The sequence below is a fragment of the Aulonocara stuartgranti genome (genome assembly GCF_965226115.1).
Source record: "Aulonocara stuartgranti genome assembly, chromosome: 12".
Classification (NCBI taxonomy): domain Eukaryota; kingdom Metazoa; phylum Chordata; class Actinopteri; order Cichliformes; family Cichlidae; genus Aulonocara; species Aulonocara stuartgranti.
Genome location: NC_138948.1, coordinates 16,504,942 through 16,528,450, shown reverse-complemented (window position 1 = coordinate 16,528,450; position 23,509 = coordinate 16,504,942). Strand labels below are relative to the sequence as shown.

Sequence of the window (23,509 nt, the reverse complement as noted above, 5' to 3'; positions counted from 1 at the left end):
TTTTAAAATAAAGATTTTTATTGTGATGTGCCGTTTACACTTTAGGTACATCGAAGTAGTATGAGCTTTTATTTTGAAACTTAAACGTACCGGAAAAGGATTCTCATAGGTGCGAAAGCAAAGATGGCGGAAGAGGAGAACGAGTTTGAAGAATTTGAGCAAATAGACTTTCTAAGAGATCGACATGTACGATTCTTTCAGCGAACACTTCAGGTGTTACCTGAGAGATACGCCTCGCTGGAAACGACCAGGTCAGTTCACCGAAATGAACAAAGATGCTCTAGTTTGTGTGTTTTGTGGAAGAACTTCACTAGCAGCTAAGCTAGGTGGTCTTCACAAGCAGTTTTGAATGGAGGCTAATGCTAGTAGCATAGCATAACTGCAAGCACCAGCTTAGCCAAGTTATGGCAGATGAACAGATGTATTAACACAATGCAGTGAGGTGTTTATTATTAAGTGATAGGTCATGTTATTATCATAGTCATCAAGGGAATTGGTCTCACCTAAGTGTTGCAGCGAACTGTAATTTGTAAATTTGAATATTAACTGTACGTGTTTCAACTTTTTTATTTAATTAACGGAAAACGCCGCTTTACAAACTATAAACTAGTGTTTCGCTATAAAGAAAATGTGTCTCTAATGTAGAACGAACTGAGAGGTTTACCATAATTTAAGCAGAATAAATGAAATGAAAAGTAAGTACTAACTAGTACTTACTTGGCTAACTAGGCTGTGATCTGAAGTAAGAACACGAAGCAGGTGGTTGAGAGAGATCCATAAAAAAGTAATGAAAGTCACCAGAAGCAAGGCGGAATATTTCAGTTCAATTCAGTTTTATTTATTCTGCTCGCCAAGCTAGTTGCCTCGAGGTGCTTTATATTGTCAGGTAAAGACCCTACAATAATACAAAGAACCATGACCGGTTGGGGGTGAATGGGTGAAGACAAGAGAAAGACATGCTGTGGAAGAGAGACAGAGATTAATAATAACTAATAATTAAATGCAGAGGTGTATAAATGCACAGTGAGTGAAAAAGATGACTGAAGAAGCATCATGGTAATCCCCCAGCAGCCTACATCAATTGCAGCATAACTAAGGGAGGATTCAAGGTCACCTGGTCCAGCCCTAACTATATTCTTTATCAAAAAGGAAAGTTTTAAGCCTAATCTTAAAAGTAGAGAGGCTGTCTGTCCCCAGAATCCAAACTGGGAGCTGGCTCCACAGAAGAGGGGCCTGAAAGCTGAAGGCTCTGCCTCCTATTTTACTTTTAAATACTGTAGGAACCATAAGTAAGGCCGCAGTCTGAGAGTGAAGCGCTCTATTGGCGTGATAGAGTACTGTAAGGTCATTAAGATGGGGCCTGATTATTCAAGACCTTGTATGTGAGGAGCAGGTTTTTAAATTTAATTCTGGATTTAACAGGGAACCAGTGAAGAGAAGCCAATATAGGAGAAATATGCTCTCTCTTGCTAGTCCCTGTGAGATCTCGTGCTGCAGCATTTTGGATCAACTGAAGACTTTTCAGGGAGTTTTTAGGACATCCTAATAATAACAAATTACAGTAGTCCAGCCTAGAAGTAATAAATCCATGAACTAGTTTTTCAGCATCACTTAGAGACAGGATGTTTCTAATTTTGGAGATATTGCGCAAATGGCAGAAATGTGTGTGAATGATAGGGAAGGAGGTGTCACAGTGAAGAAAAATAAGTACCTGACATCAACCATCCAAAGCGATGAACCGTCCAATAAGAGGTGAAGAAGAGAGTGCAGGCAAGGTGGAGTGATTGTCAGGATAGCAGAAAGAGTGAAAGGTAAGGTTTACAAGATGGTAATGAGAACTACTGTGATATATGGTTTAGTAACGGTGGCACTAACTAGAAAACAGGAGGTGGAGCTGAAAGTGTTAAGATGTTCGAGAGACGTCTGTCTCGCCCTAGCAGCGCCTGTCCCTCTCCTCCTCTTCCGTTCGCCTCAACATAAGCTCGTCATATTCTCTTATATGATTTACTCTGAGGTGTTTGACGAGGTTAGCGGTGTTGCCACAACACCTCACTGTCTTGCCACATGTATCGCAAACCGTGTCTTGGCTTTTTGTGGAGGTAAAATACGTCCACACATGAGCCATTGTTGTGAGTGCGCACGCCAAGGGGCTGCCACACATTTATACAGCCGTATTTCGCATATGACTATGAAAGGCGGAAGAGAAAGTAGTTCCAATTTAGATGATCGTAATGATATTGTTTCTTTCCACTGTGTTCCTGTTAATGATAAACTACAAATTTACCCCAAATTACTAAAATATCAATATTTTAATATGAGAATCAATTCTAGAGCATAAATAACTGGTATCGGAGGAATAGATATTTCAGTATCCGCACACCACTACAATAAACCACATCTTACATTTCCTCTGATTTTTTGCATTCTCACAAATATATTTGTAATAAGTAAAAATGAATGTAAATCTCACCTTGTTTTTAGGTTGACCATCGTGTTTTTCGCCCTGTCTGGTCTGGATGTGCTGGATGCCCTAGAAGTGATTGATCGGAACGTCATGATTGAGTACATCTACTCACTACAGGTTCTGCCTACTGAGGATCGTAAGTCACACATTTTCCTACTTTTATAACTATTTAGCAGTTGGCAGTGCAAAAAAAAAATCATTGTCAGTAGGAATATTATTTTTTACAAAGGCTAACATTAAGTGGTAGAGCAATACAGCTGTCAGAGTTCCTGAATGCATTAATCAGGCATTGCATCTTTGCCTACATTTGTGCCCTGTTTCTTTGGTGTAAGATTCCACAGTTAAGTTTAACTGGTTTAGTACCTAAATTGAACTGCACTAGAAAATAAATCAAAAAGATTTGAAAATTATGGAATTCATCATCAATCTCTGGTGCTGTTAGCAAACGGGATGCTGGTAGGGGGTGAGGGTTAGTGCGTGTCAGTCCCTAAGATATCATCAGGATATTACAGAGAGACTGAGTTACTGTGGGATTGATGGGCTCTTGAGAAGTTCAGCTTTCTGCCTTTTTAAGATTTTTACCCCAGGATACATTTCAGGTTTTTCTCTTCATGTTTGTCGACTTCAAAGCTGTCGAACTTGAAAGTCTGGATTATGAAACCAATACCAACTTCCAGGTGTTCTCCTCGCTTACCCTGTTACATTCATTCATTCGTCAGGGAAAGTTGGACTCTAAATCTTTAATGACTTGGGGTTTTTTTGTCTCTAACAAGCCAGTCTGTGCCATCTGTTTAGATGCCCATTCAGTTAATTATTCAAGCCATCAACAGAAATTACAGAGGGGTAGCCATGCCTGATTGGTCTCGGTTTTGTTGCTGCCATATGTTTGGCGTCACATTAAATTTCTTGTCATTAGGTGTGAAAAACACAACTCAGGAGGCACTCGAGATTTCCTAATGTATCATTGGTATGGAAATAGATCTCTGGCATGAAACTGCAGATGTTTCGAGTGATTTAATCTTTATATTTATGCATCAAAAAAATGATAAAGGTGTTGTGGAGCAAGTATAAACTCAACAATAAGTGCGAATAGCACCTGCCACTCAGGGCATAATGATCTGTAGATGTAATGGTGATAAATGTGCGACATGTAACAACTGTTTAATTATCGTATGTTGAAACTGCTGGAGCATGCTGTCCACTGTAAGTGGTGTTTCTGTCATAACCAGGAGATGGCAGCAGTGTTCTTTTTATATTATTATTTTTCGGGAGAATTAAAAAAAAAAAAATCTAGTAATGCTTTCTTTGTCCCAGTTTTTCTTCACCTGTGTGGAGTGACGACCTTTTGTTAAATATCTGCTCTTCCTTCCGCTCTTGTCTTTTTTCAGAATCCAACCTAAGTCGATGTGGGTTTCGGGGATCATCACATATTGGAATCCCTTACAGCACTAAGGTACAGCCATCGCCCACCCCAGCATGTTTTTTGAGGTTATGTTTTGTAAAAACTAAAGCATCACCTTCTTTTGCATTAGTCTTAGAGGCGGCTTCACTACTATTATCCCTATTTTTCTGTTGTTTTCTATATTTATGGTAATCCTGCTCCAAATATTTTGTTATTCTTCCCTCCAGCTGAAGGATTAGTAGTCAGAACTATTACCATTCTGTCTACAATCTCTTCCCGTATAGCTTCAGTGGTAAAAATAATATCTCCTGCTGATGTTTTCTCCAGGGCCCAGGTGTGCTCCATCCATATGACAGTGGCCATGTAGCTATGACCTATACTGGGCTGTGCTCACTGCTGATACTTGGAGATGACCTTAGCCGGGTTAACAAGCAGGCCTGTCTGGCTGGTCTGAGGGCGCTGCAGCTGGAGGATGGCAGGTCAGAGCGCACACACATACACGTTCTGATTTCCTTCAGCAGCTCGATTTAAATACACCTGAGGTGGTGGAGACAACAAGCAGCCTTAACACGGACTGACTCACATTTGATTCTGCAGTAGCAGTTCTGTGTGCAAGTCTCCAGGCACCCTGATAAAAGATTGTACAACAAGAAAACAATACAACGCTTGCAAATCTTTAGTGGGGTAGATCAGTGAAACGTCCCTTTCTGTTTGTGTAAAGAGGTTCAGCTGCACATTTATTCCCTGAGATATCTTTTCTTATGTTATTATTAAAAAGAAGTGCAGTTTGATGATTATGTCTCAGTGTTTCTACATGATAAAGAAATGCTGCTGAAATGAATCAGTCAGCATGACTTCCTGGGATGTCATTGTTAGAAACGAACATATAAAACTACCGAAAATGTCCTGTAATTATAAGACAGAAAGCCTTTGTTCATTTCCAGAAAATGCATTTAGTTTTGGTTTAGTGTGAAAACCACTGTAAAAACACAAGAAACAGACAATTCTACAGTAGATGGTGGAAAAAAGAATCTGTTCTGTCATTCAGTTGTTTATCTGTTATTTAGTTACCTTGATGAAGTATGAATGGCCATAGGAGAGATCTTTATCAGTGGAAAAAAGATGCAAAACTACAGTTAAAAGTCTAAAATTTATGCCCTCTTTCATCCAGTGGGCCAAATTAAAGTCTTTGCTGAGCCGATTCTGGACTCAGGGCCTTATGTTTGACGCCTATATGTTCTATAAATTTAACGACTCTCTTCTAACCATCACAGCAGGATAAACCTTCCCAAAGCGGCATTATTGTTGGCATTGGTCTTTGCTCGTGGGAACTGTGACGTCACCACATCCCTGTAACTATTTATAGCTGTGCTTGAGGCGTGCTGCCACAACGCAGAAACAATCACTGGATCAGTGCGGGAATTAGAATAGAAGAAAACGAAACGGGCAACAAAGCGATCGAGAGGATTTTGGCTCATCTGGTCAAATGACCGATGAGCCAGTGCCGTGGCCAGACGTCTGCCAAACATCCACTCTTCCTATAAGTCGGCCAAAATTTAATCGAACTTGTGGGTGTTTTTCCATTTTCAGAAGATTCACTAGTCCTCCAAGAATATTGATCCGATTTTAGTGACACTTGCACACAGTGACCACCTACTAGGTGTTCAACCAAATTTCGGTCAAGGCCGAGGTCACGTGTGTCATTTTCCAGCCAATAACCTGCGACCTGAGATGGATCGTGAGCTTAGATCTCACATCTTACTTTTTCCACAAAATATCTGTGCTCTCTGTAGCATAGAATAGAATAGCTTTTTATTGTCAATGTACATGTAACTTTTGGCACGCCCACCATTCATAAGGGCGACAACGGTAGCCAACACAACTGCCAGTATCTTTGACAAGTTCACTTGGTGTTAAGAAAAGTAACAGCCGCCTCACTAATGATTAAAAAAACAGGTCAAAAACGACAGTTAGCAACATTAGTCAGCAACCTCTGAACAAACACATGACAAATAAGTGTTTACTCTGCGACTGCCAGCTCTCTAATGCGGCACAAACAATGCCTTAGCAGTTTTATCTGAGAAGCTTTATAAAAATCAAATTCGTCTTCAGAATGGACAGCAGGCTTATTTCCAGTTGTTTATGTAGCTCATCCGGCTTTACTGCTTCCTCTTTCTTCCAGTTTTTACGCAGTGCCAGAAGGAAGTGAGAATGATATACGCTTTATCTACTGTGCAGCCAGTATCTGTTACATGCTGGACAACTGGTCAGGCATGGACATCCAAAAGGCCATTGAATACATCCGAGGAAGTTTGGTGAGTAGATGTTAAAAAATTAAAAAATATGAAATGTAGCTTCCTGGTAACTGGGTGCAGCTGTAAACAACAACACAGCGCGGCAACATTTGAATGAGAAGAACAGGCCACCCACCTTCAGTAGGTGGCACTCTGCCGAGAAATACTTCATTTATAATAAACGGAGGGGGCTGAGCAGTGCGGTGTGGTCTTAAAGCTGTAGCAGAGTGTTCTTTCCCCCCTCCCGACCAGGAGGGAAAACACATTTTTTGCACCACACTGATATTTTTATCAAGAGCTCAAGTCCTCGAAGCAATGCGGGTTCCACTAAATCCTTAAATTGATTCTGTATCAGGACAAGCTCATATAATTTTGGCAGTTAGCACAAGAGGCTTTTATTACATAGTTTATCATTGTTTCACTGGTGTGTTGATAACAGGCTTCATACTTTTGGATGGATACCAATTTTTTTTTTTTTTTTTTTGCTTAGCAGGTTAATTATTCGTGAATGTAAGTATGCCAGAAGCAGTGGGTGGTGGGTGGTTATGTATCAGAGGGCCTGTTTATGAGCAGCCACGTATCCATTTACAAACCTTATTGTTGAGGCGTGATCAGATCATACACAGGGACAAAACATGGTTTGACTTTCCCGCGTACCGCCTGTCATTTAGTGTGAGTTTTGTATGAGCTGCCTATTGTAGCAGGTGGCGGTTTTTCATAAATATGTGTAGAAAACTGTCGTGTTTCATGACAGTTTCAGCTTCTTTTAAAACAACAGGGTAACCTTATCTGGGCTTTTTTAAAGAAAGAAAAAGGAGTCGGAGCTCTGCGAGCTGTCTCAGAGCATGTTTATGTATTTTACTGAGATTATATACGGTAGTTTCTAAAAACTGAAACAGATTGCAACACAAATGTATTTAATCTTTTTACTAAATTGGGTGTCAGTGTGAATAAATATATATTCAGAAGACTGATGTGGTGATTTTTTTTTATCCTTGCTCACATTTGAACCGTTGTCCCTCTCTTTCTAGTCCTATGACAGCGGGTTTGGCCAGGGAGCTGGGCGAGAGTCACATGGTGAGTCTGATATTATTTTAATTGTTTATGTTATCAGATAAGTGAACATTGAGGAAGAAAATTATCGCATTTCGCAGCACAAATGTCTCTGAATAATGATTCGATTTGTGAGTTCATATCAGATCAAAGGATTTGTGGGTGTGTATGCCTGTGTCGCAGTAAAGGGTATGAACGTCCCCGATGGTGCTAAGTGCTTTAAAGGATTAGCCATTTAAATAACTCTCTATAGATACAGTACCTTGCCCTCATTAAGCTCTCCCCCGCTCAAATTAAACCGTGTTATTCTGGCACAAAAGCCTTCATCCTACATGCTCTTACACAAATACACACACTTCTCAGTAACACATTTACTGTCACCTTCTTGGCACAGTGAAGAAATCATTTTGTGGTAGCTTTGTGAGGCGCTGTGAACGCATAAATTGAAACCGCTCAAAGGCACAGATTCTAGTGTGTCTCAGTGATTTCCTTCCTTGAGATAAATTCGACCTCTGTGATTACAGCCTTCATTGAGACTCTGCTCTCTTCTGCAAGCATGCCAACTCTCTGTCTGAAGGCTGATTACACATCAGTAGAGATGCAGAGTAGATGCCCATACATCCCTAAAGTGTGTTTGTTCAGCAGCAAGGCCTCCCACGCTGTTTGCTTTGCACTGTTTTGCTGATAATTGTGTTAAATGCATAAAATGGGGTATTATTAAAAACTATGTGCAGGGTATACTTTTCTCCTTTTTCTTGCCATGCATGGTTGTTTTCTTAAGATGGTAAGAAAACAACATTTTTGTCATAAATAGACCTCAGAGAAATTCCATAGATGTCACCCCTCGTGTTTAAACTGCATTATCAGTGTGTTTGGGCTCATTGTCATGCTGACACATGAATTTGCTGCCAGTCAGGTGCTTTCCAAATGGTATTGCATGGTGGATCAAAAGCTGATTGTGCTTTTTCACATTTGTAATTTTACCGATGTTGACAAGATTCCCAACAGCAGTGAGTGAAATGCAGCTCCAAATCACAGAGCCTCCACCCTGCTTTACAGGTGGCTGTAGACACAATGTTGCACCTCTCTCCTGACTTCCACACATTTCGGTGATGATTTGAATCAAAGAAGTCAAATCTGGGTTATTCACTAGTATAGCTCAGCTAGCGCTGTTCGATATAACGATATATATTGGATGACGATATAAAAACATCTATCGTTTCATTTTACGCTATCGTTTGTTTCATGGTGTCGCAAAATAAACTGTTTACGGCAATATTTTTTCATCGTTCTGATGGTCACTGTAGAGGCTATATTAATTTCTTAATATAAGAGAAAGTTCTCTCTTTCTCTTATATATAATATAACCACACTACTGAGGGACAAGCGTCTGTTTTTATGTGTTGTCGTTAGCAACAGCGACGGTAACACCTTCGCGTGTCCGCTTGTGTATGTTCCACATAAACCTTTCACAATAAAGCTCAAGATCCTGTTGAGACTTTTCAAAATAAACTGAATCACGTGAAAGAACAGATTTTTTACGGATGAGAAGTAAAAATGAGCCGCCAGGTGCTAAAAAATAAACCTTAGACTCAAACGTTAGAACAGGCAACCCGCAGCACGCCGTGTAATAAATACAAAGAAAACGGCGGCCGTTACAACTTATGTCTAAAAATGTATAGTTTCATGCATCGGTTAAAACACTCGACTCCGGGTAAAGGACGCGCAGCTGGAAACACTTCACGCAAGTCGAGCTGCCCGAGATTCACAGAATTTACAGAAAATGTTAAATTTTTGTGATTTATATCGTTATCGGATGATAGAATTCTTATATCGGGATATGAGATTTTGGTCATATCGCACAGCCCTAAGCTCAGCCCTTTCTCCCTGTTCCCCCTCCCTTAAGATTTTTTTTTGTCCTGTTTCATAAGGACATGAATTTCAGATTAATTTCATCTCCTGTAGATAGTTATTATTATTATTTTTTTAAGGCAAGCCACTTCTTCTTTTATCTTCCACTTTTCCTAATTTTAACCGCACACTATGCTGCAATGTTCCTATTTTGGGTTAGTAGCACTTTGGGAATCACCTTGTTGGTCCAAAAATACAATTTTATCCTTGTCAATTTATGTTATATTTGGCATTTTTGGAAGATTAAACTAAATTAAACTAAAATGAGAATAAATTATGTGCTTTTATTTACAATTTAAAATTAGTTCCTTGCCAAGTTGTCTGTTGTAACACTAGTTCATCCCGTGAGTTTGGTTCATTTTCATGCCACCTCTTTTTTTACATCTTTTGAAAATGTTTCGGTCAAAGGACTTGCCTGAAAATGAGTGGAAAAAGCAGCCGAAGTCCAAAAATGAACTTAGAAACTAATTTTGGGAAAGCCTGGAGAACTAGTGCTCAAGACCACTAGTAAGTAAAATGACAAGAAGGTCATACTCCCCAGATTATTTAAAATAAATCAATGAAAGTTGGCTCAAGCTTTGGGACTTTAGTGTATATGTTGGCACAGGAGGAAATAAGGTTACATTCAGGTGTGAATATTGTTATACTTTCCAAACAGAAAGCTGCTTTTAGGGTCTATTTTTATTATAAAGCCGATTGTTCCCAACCCTGCGGTTAGAGTCAATGGTTAGGATTCCCCTCAGTTCTGTTTGACATTTATATTTATCTCCTCTTCCTTCGCCTCAAGCAGAAAGGGAGCTAGACATGGCTGATTATAGGCAAGTGTAGCATGTTGGCAGATTTACACTCGTGACCCAAACACTTCACCACGCCTTTTCTTTGTGTCTCCCCTTCACACGTTACCACGTTCAAACAAACACAGATAAGCTGGCAGTGATGTTCATAATGTGTGGAGGTCAGCTAGAGCAGCTGTGATAATAAAAGCAGTTGACAGCTGGATTGTAGAAGATTGCTTATGGCTGCTCTGATAACAGCTTATCATCAATCAATCAAAACTCTCACGCTGGTATTAGTCCAGCTGTATGATGCTCTGTTTTTCAGCCCTCAACAAAGCATCTCTAAAGGTTTTTCTCTTCTCGTCTTACGTTTAGCCTGTGAGTTATTTGAGCCCACACACAGATATAAAATCTGTGTTTTGATTGCCGTGCCCTGCAATCATCTTGTTTGTCACCAAAACACATGAACCACCGGCGCTGCTTTCCAGTTTGAATACATTGTCAGATTAGTCAAATTTAATGAGCCTGTGTTGTGTTTCTAGGCGGCTGGACGTACTGCGCCATAGCCTCTCTGTGTCTGATGGGTCGACTGGAGGAGGCACTGAGTCAGCGGGAACTGGACCGGATCCGGCGCTGGTGCATCATGAGGCAGCAGAGCGGTTTCCACGGCCGCCCAAACAAACCCGTAGATACATGCTACTCCTTTTGGGTGGGAGCTACATTGGAGGTAAAGACCAGTGGGACAGACACGTGCACGCATATAGAGACTAGAGATGGCACAATACCACTTTTTTATGTCCGATACCGATACCGATATCATAAATTTGGATATCTGCCGATACCGATATGAATCCGATATAGTGTTTTTTAACCAACAAAACTGTTTTTTAAAATATCTTGCTGCATTTTGCAAGTCTGCAAGTTCATACTCAAGTTTAAAACAACAACTACACTAAAGCTATTCTGTTATACCTGTATACAAAAAAAATATTTCATAGTTCAGCAATACTGATCAATCTAATAAACTTAAACCTACACCATCCTCCCTATTCTGGTATTTTAAAGAGTACTTAGTGTAAATATTAAGCAATCTAACTAATAGGGTTCCAACTCCCAGCAACAACAAAAATAAATAAATAAAAAATAGGGAACCACCCCTCACGCTCCACCTCATGATGCTTAATCGACGTAATCAACCTTAATTTGATGCAGTGTGAAAAAAAATGCACAGAAATCAATTATTTTTCAAGAAATATTAAATAGATTCAACATCTTTCTTCAACAAAATTGCAGACTGCACAGATGGTACCTTCCCAAAGGAAAAAGTACTATAGCTTACTAGGGTATATATATTAGACTTAATAGTCACTATATACAGTAATTGACTTCTATTCATTTTACATCAAATTAAAACTTTGGGTGTCAGATAATTATTTATTAAAAGCTAGACATTTTAAATGAGAATAAGAAAGAAAAGTATGTCTTTGTGCCCCCTTTTCCCTGTTCATGCCCTATCGGCCCCCCTGGCTAAACTTTGCTAGATCCGCCCCTGCACAGTTACCAGCCGTCAGCTACGTAGAAAAAGATCCTGGTGTAGAAAGTAATATTAAATACATTCTAACAACAGCTGATCAAGCTTAAACGTGCTGCTGTTGTTCAGCCGCTGGTTTCCTCTTTCTGGTGCAAAGTGGGCCAAAAGCAAACAAGAGAGACGGACTCGCAACAGAAAAGCCGATCAGCTGATCGTTAAGCAGTTTCATGATTGAAGTAGCAGCAAGAAGAGGCAGTCGCTCCATATATCGTTTGTTAAGCTTAACGCAGGAATGCTTTACAAACATTCAGAGATGGACTTACACACTTGCTTTACTTCTCTCGGGATAACTTTGTCGGAGATGAAATGCAGGGTTGCTAGCGAAGCTCCACATGCTATCCAGACCACCGACAGGTCCCGCATGCCACAGCCGCTCTATCACGTGATGCATACTGCTCCGACGTGCTAACGTTCTGAGGTGAGTTACTGCGTGTTGCAAGTTTTGTGAGGTGCTTTCGTGATATTTAATGGATCGGATTACATTTTTTATTTTTCTCCGATATCCGATCCAGTAATTTAGGTCAGTATCGGACCGATACCGATACGTAATATCGGATCGGTCCATCTCTAATAGAGACACCGTTTTGCATGCATTAAAAGTGAAGCTGGGTGCTGCACTAAATGGCAATTAAAATACCAGCAGTTTAAGAGGAAGTGATTCCTGTGCACCAACATGGATGTACAGCCAAACCGGATACCGAAACACTAAATAGGGAAGCTTAGATTGCAGCACACAGTGAGGAAGTGCTGCTCTTTTTCCTCCTACAGAGGCTATTACCCTACATGTTCACACTGGGAAAAATGTGGGCCTGTCGATTGTCTCATTTATAGAACCTTTTAAGAAGTTAAGTTTATGAAATTTCTCTTTATTACAGAATAGAAGATGTTACACTTTAGAATATATTGGCATTCACTAAATGTGAATCATTTTTGAAAATCTCACATCGTCTAAACTCGTGGTTTACTGGGGGATTTAATTGCTTGTAAGCCGCAAACCCCTCTGAAACCCTACAGCGTCACCTGATATGGACACGGAAATGTAATCATCTAGTTACATTACAACAGCTCGGTGCCGTTGAGTCCCCGTGGCATTTCCGGCTACTTTTTTGCCACAGTTTTTGAATTTTTCAATCGCAAGTTGCTGAAATTATCAGGGTGGATGTGAAGGAATGTACAATGAAGACAAACTGGAGGGACAAATATTTTTGCCCCTGAGGGAAAAACTGACCACAAAGTAGGCTGGGGACAGAAAAAGTCCCAGCATGTTATTTCTGTCCTTCAGCCTGCACAGCATATAAAACACCGGGACATGTGGTAATTAATACATAGGTTGGTTTTCACTTCCATATAGGCTAAAAGCCTGACCTAAATACACACACAAACACACTCGTGCTAAAGCAAACCCAGTGCAAGAAAACAGTAGATTTGTGGGTTGTCAAGCGCCAGAAGGATTAAAATTTCACAGTCAAACAAAATATTTGCAGATGGCTCACACTGAGGTTTGTTGTTTTTCCCCCTTGATGTCTGTATATAGAGGGAGAATATCAAGTGTGTGTAATCACTGGTTTTCACCTTTGTGGAAATAAATGTTGTCATATGTGTTTGACTTCTCTAAACACAGTCTGCTCTGCTTCTTTGGAAATGAGTGTGTACTGAGCCAGTTTAATCTTATAATAAACAGCGCTCTCTAAATGTATACCAGTGCATTTGTTTTGTTAGAGTCTCTTGCAGATGTTTTCCTTTTTCTTATTACCCTTATTTTCCAGCTGTTAGATGTGTTCCAGTATACAAACTTTGAAAAGAACCGGAGCTTCATCCTGTCCACGCAGGATCGGTTGGTGGGCGGCTTCGCCAAATGGCCAGACAGCCATCCAGGTAAGCATCTCACAGTACATGTAGTCATTAGGTAAAGTGCAAAAAGTACCCGACTACTCAAAAGCCTAATGTGGATTCCACCCATAGTTTTTACAAAAATCAGTTTTGCTGTTTGTTTGCATAGAGGTTATTTTTGTAGAAGCTCTGTTTAGGTTACTATGCTTTGCTGTGGCTTTAAATATCTCAAGGATAAGAGGTGGTGGATGTAAGCAGTTAGGATACCTTTATTTTCCTCTCTCTCTTACTGAACAGTTTCCATGCCCTCCACAGGTACAGGGAGGTCAGGGTGGAGCTGTGGTTGCCGGTTTTATTTGAGATCAGCGGATGAGCTCTTGTAACCCTAAACTTCAATGGTCTAGTTGCTCGTCTGGTCCGTATTTGTGCTTTCTTCCTCGCCCTTGTAATGTGTAATTGATGAGGTGGTTGTTGTTGGTAGCCAAGGACACAGCAGATCGGGCTCCTCACGTTACAGGAACAAGGCAGGGGAAGACAGGGTGGAAGGAACAATGAGGTGAACAGGGCAGGTAGACAGTGTGATGACAAAGCCGTGTGAATATACATGTACAAAGGAGAGTTTTAGGAAATAAAAGAGACTGCAGCAGTATGGGAACAGATACCGCTGGACTTCTGTGTGTGTGCGTGTTTGAGCTGCGCAGTCATGCACAGGAAGGAACTGGCTTGGGAAGATGGGACAGCAACAATAGCCCGGAACAAAAGAAGGTGTTGTGTATTTGTTTAGCAGATCTGCACCAAATAAAGCCAAATATACTTTGAACATTTGGCACAGCCCAAGTTTGTCCACAGGTACTGTTTAACAATCTGATTAACAGGAATATGTGGGATTACACGGGGTAAGAGTGGCTGAAATTCCAGTTTAAAGTGATTAAATTGAACCAACAAAATATCAGCTGTTTATTAAAAAAACAAAATCAAATAAAATCCACAGGTCTTTTCAGCTAACTTTTTTTTGCTGTAAGTGACGTGACAGAATTTGAACAAACCAAATGGTTGTCACAAAGAAAGCTCCTGCCTTTATTGTATACGCGTGTCTCTGCTTTTATAACACTTACAAGAGACAGTTCGTGGCCCAAAGGCGTAGCTTAGTGATCAAAGCAGCCTTATGCTGATTCATGTTGGAGAAAGTGCTTTGAAGTGGCATTGATCAATACGCTGCTGTGCAAAAGTCTTGAGTCACCCTTCGTTTCTTTATATTTTGCTAGGAAAACGGGAAATGGGTGCAGCGATTTATTGAAACATATTCAAAAATAAAATGGAATGCAAGATATAAGGGGAAAACAGAGGCTGTACAATTCTGAGGAGCATGAAAGTCAATATTTGGTATGACAATATTTATTCTTCAATGTAGCCTGAACTCTGTTAGGCAAGCTTTGTTGTCATTTCTTTAAGTAGTCTTTGGAAATACTTCTTCAAGGACATTCAAAGCTCTGTTCTCTGTCAAGATGATCCCGCACTGCTTCAATAATATTGAGGTTCGGGCTCTGGGGAGACCAATCTATGATATTGCCCCATTGTATGGTTTTTCTATCCAGGTATGCTTTTACTACTCTGGTAGTGTGTTTGGGGTCATTTTCATGTGGATCTAAATCTAAACAGAGTTTTCTGTATTTATATTTCCATCAATTTTTACAAGATCCCAACACCACTGGCTAAAATGCAGTGCCAAACCATGACAGAGATCAACCATGTTTTACAGATGGCTGTGTAATTTAGCACACCTCAGCCTTCTCTCCCTGTTTGCCTTCCTTAAGAACGGCTGATGTTAATAGTAGATGGATCAGCTGAAGGTTCAGGTGCATCTCTGGTCCCGTGTCAGGTTTTTGCCATTTTTTTTTTCCTGTTTCTTAAGGACATGACTTTCAGATTTGTCCAGTTTCTTCAATCTTTTTAAGAGCACGCTGCACAGCATGCTAAGATATGCCAAATTGTAACGAAATGGAAAGAAACGGAAAGAAACGATGCGTTTGTGACAGGCTGCTAGTAACGAAGTGCCTAAAGATACTATTTGTCTGTCACACAATTCTCTGTGCTACCTGCTCGGACCCACACATTTAGCACTTAGCTGCTAAAGAGCCAGATAGAGGTATCATTATTTGTAACTAAAACAGAGCTAACAGCTCTGCTTTAATGTTCATCTGCATCTCTGGGTAAGTAAATGGTAAATGGCCTGTATTTATATAGCGCTTTACTAGTCCCTAAGGACCCCAAAGCGCTTTACATATCCAGTCATCCACCCATTCACACACACATTCACACACTGGTGATGGCAAGCTACATTGTAGCCACAGCCACCCTGGGGCGCACTGACAGAGGCGAGGCTGCCGGACACTGGCGCCACCGGGCCCTCTGACCACCACCAGTAGGCAACGGGTGAAGTGTCTTGCCCAAGGACACAACGACCGAGACTGTCCAAGCCGGGGCTCGAAGCGGCAACCTTCCGATTACAAGGCGAACTCCCAACTCTTGAGCCACGATCGCCCCAGTAGACAGTTTGCTAAATGGACATTGATAATTTCCTTATCAGTCAAACCGCCTCAAACCTTGGACTGATGGAGACGTCTCTTCTGTTCAGCCTTTAGTTTGAGTCCTTGTTGACTCCTGATTGATGCCACTAATGGTGCTTTGATTGACTCTAATGTCTGTGTCCAATCATCTGTCATTTCATTATAATTCAATTACTGCTCATTTACTGGCTCGTGCAGCTTTTACTCTCGTCCCAGGGGAGGTGAAACGACCACAGAGGCGACCTGCATGCATTATTTATATCTACTTAAAGGTTCAGTGCAAGAAAACCATATGGAGGAAGGTTCTTATGTGAAATGAGGTTTTTGTTTTATTGACTGCATATGGATGGGCAAAGGGACATCCAGCATGTTCATCTTATCCAGTGGTTAAACTGGGGTTTATGACGGACGTCGGGACTCAAGACCATGCAGAGATTTTTCATTACTAGACCTTACTTGCCTTCTTGTTCCTCTACTTAAGAGGCCGGTCAAGTTTCATAGTTGTAGTCTTCTTGAATTCTTACATTAGACTTGAGCATGAAATTGGAAAGCTCCCAGTAATATGATTTCAAGCTAGTAACGGTACCAGCTCACCTTGATACTGCAGATAGAATATGATGATGGTGCAAAAAATGCCAACAGCTCTCATAGACTCTGAATCTGTTTAGTTATGCGTCTCCTTCCTCATTTCTTATTCTTTGACATATTTGTCACACTTAAATGTTTCAGATCATCAAACACATTTTAGTATTAGACAAAGATGGCTTTGTTGTACTCGAGTTATCTAACCTGCCCCGCCTGCCCTCTTTTGTTAAATCATAAATTAAATGTGCTTAACCAAAATCGTTTTGTTTTTTTTTTAAAGCTGGGTTTAGTTTCACTAGCCACTCCCAGGCCTGATTATGGCTAGATTCTTGGTGAATCAAGAAATCACTTAAATAGAAGCTGTCTGACAAAGTGAAGCAGGTTAAAAGATCTCGAATAACGTGCACAACATGGCACAATCTAAAGAAACTCGAGAGCAGCTGAGAAACAAAATCTCTGGCATCTGTCAGTCTGCAAAGTGTAATAAAGCTATTCCTAAGACTTTTGGACTCCAGTGAACCACAGTGAGACAAATGGAGACGACTTTCAACAGTGGTGAACCTTCCTGGGAGTGGCCAACCTGGCAAATTTGTTCCAAGAGCTCTGTAACCTAGAATAACCTGGAACATCATTTAAAGAACTGCAGGCCTCACTTTCCTCAGTTAAGGTCAGAGTTCATGTTTCAACAATAAGAAAGAGACTGAGCAAAAATGGCTTCCATTTTTTTCCTCTGGCGTCATCAGTCAGTGTACGAGTACTGCAAAGGCTACAGACCTGTCACATACAGGTGTTTGTGCTGTGATGCATGTTATCATCTCTGACCTAGTTTCTTCTTTCCACTCTTTCAATCTCTCTTCCTCTCTGTCAGATCCTCTTCATGCATATTTAGGGCTTTGTGGTCTGTCCCTGATTGGAGAGCCCAATCTGAAGAAGGTCCACCCCGGTCTTAACATCACCCAGAGAGCCTTTCAGCACCTCCAACAGCTGCAGCAGACATGGAGAGACAACACCGACACCTGCGGACGTCAGCACTGAAAGCCGGATGAACCGCGGCGCTCCCTCTCAATGGCTTCAGTTATCAGCAACGTCGAACAGTTACCAGTCAAGGAGGACTGGACTTGTTGAAGAGGTTTGGCCACTTACCAAGAGGCCATCTCATGTGAGGACTGAAGAACGCTCTTCTTTACAAAAGCAGTAACTTTGGGACGCTCACTTTAAATCCATCCAGTGCAACTCTTCCGTTAAGAGCCACACGCCTCACGTTTTTTGCTGCCTTTTATTCGCACAGTAGTCAATAACGGTGCGGTTTGTGGTTCGTGGGAATAAAAACGTGCCAGAAAGTCAAATTTGAGCTGCTATAAACTTGAAATTTCTGATGCCTCCATTGTTCCATTGAGTTTTTAGATAATGGCCTTTTGAGCTTTGCTGCTCATCATCATTGTGAACAATATCTTCATAGCCAAGGATCAAAACTCTAAATGTACATGAGAAACATTGTAATAAGTGTTTAAGGGGGGATCCCTGGAGGGCTGGGATCATCCACACTGTCTTTTTATCAGGTTTATTTGCTAAGATTATGCTATTGCTGAGTAATGTCTCTAAATTTTAAATGTGAGATCTGTTAAGGTCTCCTTTTCATTCAAAGACTTAAAGAATTCGAAGCATAGTCTCCTTTTCCTTCTTTTGCTTTTTGTTTTGTTGCCCTTGTAGCATTTCCATCCTGACATTGCTTGTGAACCTGTTTAAAGCCTCAAGCTCTCATGTCCCAAAGGTGATACCAGGCCAGGTTTACTCATCTCCCAGTTTCACCACTGCAGGCTGTGTGCACTGATCAAGATTTAAATTAAAGAGCGCCTGGTGTGAAATTAATGGAAAAGGTGGTTATGGGTTTAGCTGCAGGCAAATCATTTTAGAAAATATCATTCTTTGTCTGCATTTTTCTCTGACGGCTAACAGAAAAGAGATTGAGCCTCTCCAGGGAGTTTGTTAAGAAGGGGAAAACCACCTTCTTTCCTGCAGAGGTAGTAGCTCCCGGTTGTAGCAGCAGACCCCATCCTAACACCCCACAACTCCTGCATCCTGACCTGTGCTCATTCGCTAGCTTGCATGCTCCCTGCAAGGCGCTAACCAGCCTCAAACCGGTAAGAAAAGATGAGACAATAGCACCGTAGCTTGAGGAAATGTATTCCTTTGAACAGTGCAGTTATTTTCAGTGCAGAAAGGATGCAAGGTAACAACAGAGAACAATGAGCGTGAGCAGAATGGACCACAGAGTGTCAGGAAACAGAAGCAAGTGTTATCCCAACGAGCTACTTGCATCCCCCCCCACCGAAAATGTTCATCACAAAGTATTTAGCAGTGATCTGACCCCAGACCCCTAAATCACTGAGGCAGAGCTGGTAGGGTTTACCGCACAGGTGCTCAAAGGAACACCACTCACATGTCGTTTAGGCAACCTTTTACTCTTGACCCGAGGCAGAGAGTTTTAAATTTCAAAAACAACCCTTAGAGTGACACACGACACTGAGTTGATCACAGCCGCCACCTCCTGCCCTCACTGAGGTTCTCTCATTCCCAAATAACCATCTTCTCCCAGCCACATCCTTTCATACCGGGGTCGCCGTCTAAGCAAACGCTGCCTGCAGTGGTTGCACCCTCACTGTAGGCTGCATGCAACAGCCGTTCTCACAATCTTTTTCTTTTTATCCTACCATCTAAACTAAAGCCGGTCCTGGCATCATCTCCCTTTCCTCCAAATTGACCTCGTTTTCAGTTAAGGTTACAGACCAGGGAGACGGAGGAAAGAAGAGGTGAATAAATAAATAATTTGAGCCATCTATTATTAAAAGTAAACCAATGTAGGCTGACGTCTTCTCCTCGACTCCCAACAAAGCCCTCAGTGTTATATAGCCTGGTTTTACAGCTACTTTTTAGCCAATGCTTTATTATCGTTCATGTTTGCATGCTTTTCCTAAAGCGACAGGCTTTGCTGTGGCTATTCGTTGTTACTATAGTATCATTTTTCCTAAGATTTTGTTTCAGTGCATCTTTTTCAGATGTTCTTGAATTAAGCCTTAGATAAGTAAAGAAAGGATCTGAATTCAGAAAAAAAAAGTAATTTTCTTTTTCTTTTTTTAAAGTCATCATTATATTCTTGAATCAATGTGTTGTGATTTTCTTTGCTCTGTAAGAAAGAAAACTGTTACTTCTGCTGCACCACTGTAGAGCCAGATCCGGTGAAATTTAATGATCTGCATCTTAGGACGTCACTTCTGCTTCCTATACAGATTCCTCAGGCCATCCTCGGCCTGTCACTCGCTCAAATTTGACTTTGAAATGTGCCTCGTACAGCGTCGTTTTGGGTCAGTGCTCTGTGAATACTGCAATTCTGTACATGCAGCATAGTTAAACTGGGTTAGGGATGCTCCTTCTGTCAACAGACGCCCAGGATATTTTTCTTTCCTGGAGGAGAATAAAGAGGAAGGAACCATCTACTCTAAATGCATGTAAACTTACAGGAAGGGTAACGACTGCTCTCTAAACTCTTTGCTCCTCCCATTTTTGTTAATTGTGCTTATACAATCAGACTGTACGATCTGACTGATTGAAGTGATTTTTTTTTTTTTTTTTTTTTTTTTACTGGAATCTGTTTTTGGGGTGTTTTGTTTTTTCACTCTAACGCTCCCCGTGGACACTTTCTTAAAAAGCATGAAAGATTGGATTAATGGCTCTGCCACGTGACTGCAGATGAAGGCTGTCTCAGCAGAGTCACCTGTGCTCTCCCCCGGTCGCATCGCAGTCCACTCTGTCCCAAAACAGGTGGACGACGGCTTTGTGCTTTAAGCTGCAGTGAAAACTGTTTTCCTTCCGAGATCCAGCAACATGTGGTCAAACCATAAACCCCTGCTTTGCCATCAATAAATATACATAATGTAATAATGAATAATGTAAGAATAAAGGTAATGAAATTTATTTTTTCTATGCTTTGTAGAGATATTGAGTGTAGATACACATGTAAATGTCTATAAATATGTGACTTCTATCGTGCAAGAGAGAACCAGGTTTACGGTGACGTGAGTGAGACTGTTAGAGGAACTGGATATGCAAATGTTGGCATGTGATGTACTGTTTGTCTATAGCTTTGAATGAAATGATGTTGGCTCTGGCTTGGCAGTGCAAACTGTATGTATGGTAAATAAAACCTGTACTAACTGTCTGAATTGTTTTCTGTGGGTGGGTTCGTGCAGCTTTTCACTTTAGCTAAGTCGCACTTTAACCTCAAAAGCTGGAGAATTTCTTCGGTACAGAAGTTAAAAATAAAGGTTAATACAACCTATAACAATATAGGTATAATAGTGTATAGCGCAGTAAAATAAAATTCAAAATGGCAACATATTTCACTAAAGTAAAATCTGATTTGAAATCCAAATAAGGAAACAAAGTATACGTTTAAATATAGATCTGTCCACCCTTTTTTTTGCTGCGTGTCTGGTTCCTGGGTGCAGGGTTTGAATAAACCATTAACATGAGAAAACATGATTTTCAGATAGATGTGTCACATGACCTATGAAAGACTTCCTGTATCTGTCCATGTGGCTGAATCAGCCTGTTAGAGAAAGTTTCTCTGCTGCTGTCCAGTGCGTGCAGCAGAGGTGGTTAGGTTTGTTACTTCAGCCAATCACAGAGCCAGCCTTCCTGCTCCGTACACTGTGCTCGCTACAGCAGACTGATAATGTCTGTTTTGCTGTGGTTTGCAGCTTTATTAGTAAACAGAGCCTGCTCATCTTCCAGGTCAGCCTGTTGCCGTCATGGTTGCATGGGTAAACCTCCATCAAATAGACAATCGGTCCCAGGACCAACACTGGTCGTGTAGCTGTGCTCGTTGTCACCATCTCTTTGGTCTTATTCGCATTCACAAGCAGGTGATTCCTCACAGAATGCACACAAAATCATCCACTAGTGCTCTGTACTCCTCCTCTTGCTTATCATTAGTACATCCAACCACTGCAGAATCGTCAGAGTGTTTCTATAGGGTTGTATTCAAAATCTGAGGTGCACAAAGGGAACAGGAATGGAGACAGCCCGTCACCATGTCAGACGATGATAAGCCAGTCTGACAAACTGTGGCCTGTCTGTCAGGTACTCTGTAATCTGGGAGATGGTGGACAAATCTACTGGCCCCTCTTGAAGTTTTTCCTTCAGTATCAACAGCTTCAGATTCAGAAAAAAAAACAGTTTAGTTTTGTCCCGTGGGGCCAGTGTGCATCATCTGCACAAATTATTGATTTTGCTTGTTAAAAACAGACTCATTCCTGGAGGTGAAAAGCCATGGGGGTTACCAAAATTGGTCGAAAATGCAAATGATTATGTTCCAGATGTGCACCAAAAGGGGAAAAAACATACTGTACATGCCATGTGTTTGTTTTATTGGGAAAGAAGGCTTTTCCTCTTATAATGAAAAATACAGATTGAAATTTCATATAGCAAGTAGCCTGTAGCTTTTGAAATGCCTTTATCTGCACAAAGGTGTAATAAGGAAATAAATCCTATCCCTGCCTCCCTGCCACTGAGACCCTCCTATGTGGCAAGTTTCTTCAAAAAAGAAATCATTTCATAAGGAAACCTAAGCCTACAAATACTTTGGCTTTATCACTGAAAGGACAAGATTCCAAACATGAATGAGATTCAAATGGGAGCAGCTCAAACATCCACGCTGCAACTGTCTTTCCCATCAAGCTCTGCTTGATTCTGAGTGGAAGCACCAGAGCTGTCAGCCTGTTTGGCCTCATAAAGATCCCAAAAAGCTGTAAGTGAACACTTTGAGCAGTCTAAAGCCTGGGTATACAGAGACATTATTTGAAACTTTGGCCATATTTACAATAAGCATCCACAACTGCAACAGCAATTACAAACAATCGACAATAAAAATCTCTTTAATCATTAGCTGCAATAAATACTCACAGAAAGAAATAAAGCACGAATTTCTTAAAACACAAAACTATCAAAAATGTGATCTTCAACTAGTCCTTTCAGAGTCAGTCCCTGTCCCCTTTTTGCACTAAAACATGAGTATGGACTCTCACCTGTCCACCTTAAAGGTCTTGGATCAGTCTCAGAATGAAAACAGGACCAAGTTTGGATAAAAGTTTCGATCTTTGCTGTGGTGGGGAGAAAAATGCTTCTCCTGGGTCTGACGGGTCATGGCATGGCACTTTATTCTCACTATTGTGAATCTTGTCATCCCAGCTGTCATGCCAAAGATGGATTTCCCCTTGCTTAATGCCTCCTGGATGGAAGTATCTCATGTTAAATACTTCCTTACAGCAAAAAGAGACAAAGCAAGTGTTCGCTCCTTTGGGTGTTACATGATTCATGCTGCCCGCAACAGCTGAGTTTCTTTATGAAAGGCTTTATTTCCTTTCACTGTGTCCTGCATATGGCTCGGTGACTCAACTGTTGTTGTTTTATTTTTACATCGAAAGATGACAGCTGGTCGGTATTTTCCCTCAATTTGCCTCAGTTGCCTTTCATGTTTCTACAGTGTGGATGGCTTGTGTAGTGAGTAAAGCTGGGAGATGATTTTTTCCCCTCTGCTTTATTAGGTCAGTAACTGAAACATCATTAAAAGCTGTGGGGGAGGTGGGGGGTTCCTCTGGATACAGATCACACGTGCAAACATACATGGAGTCCCACCTGGGAGCTGCACAGCACAGTCACAGACTTCACTGTTGGCACTGATAGGATAACACGAGCCAGGCTAATGGAGCCCAGTGGCACTGATATCCAATCTTTGGACATTATAAAATGTTAAACAGCAGTGGATCTTACATTTTGCCCCCCACTCCACAGAAAGCAATAGAAATACAAACATGAGGTTAGGAAAGTATTTTTACCCAAGTGATTACAGCCTAACCCAGACTGGTGATGTCTGGAGATATTCCCTTGGCAGCAAGTTGCAGCTGTGGAGTTCATCAACACCTCTCATGCTCCCACATGTATATCTGCCAGCAAAGAAGACCTAATATGAGTCGGTAAA

General features: G+C 41.0%; 1 protein-coding gene across 3 annotated transcripts; it reads left to right on the top strand.

Moving 5' to 3' along the window:
• The first annotated feature begins 96 nt into the window (after positions 1–96).
• On the top strand, positions 97–20,693 carry pggt1b (protein geranylgeranyltransferase type I, beta subunit). 3 transcript variants are annotated; one of them, XM_082553619.1, is made up of 10 exons: positions 162–251; positions 1,678–1,811; positions 2,482–2,600; positions 3,853–3,917; positions 4,194–4,345; positions 6,049–6,181; positions 7,192–7,237; positions 10,443–10,627; positions 13,258–13,366; positions 17,342–20,693. In XM_082553619.1, exons 3-10 carry the CDS (start codon positions 2,555–2,557, stop codon positions 17,506–17,508), a joined length of 903 nt encoding a protein of 300 aa, XP_082409745.1. In that variant the 5' UTR covers positions 162–251; positions 1,678–1,811; positions 2,482–2,554; the 3' UTR covers positions 17,509–20,693. The 3 variants fall into 3 exon arrangements, 2 of the variants coding, with proteins under 2 accessions (XP_082409744.1, XP_082409745.1); XM_082553618.1 differs by lacking the exon at positions 1,678–1,811 and having other exon boundaries at positions 97–251; XR_014279966.1 differs by lacking the exons at positions 1,678–1,811; positions 17,342–20,693 and having other exon boundaries at positions 97–251; positions 10,443–11,909; positions 13,258–13,347.
• The last annotated feature ends 2,816 nt before the right edge of the window (positions 20,694–23,509 follow it).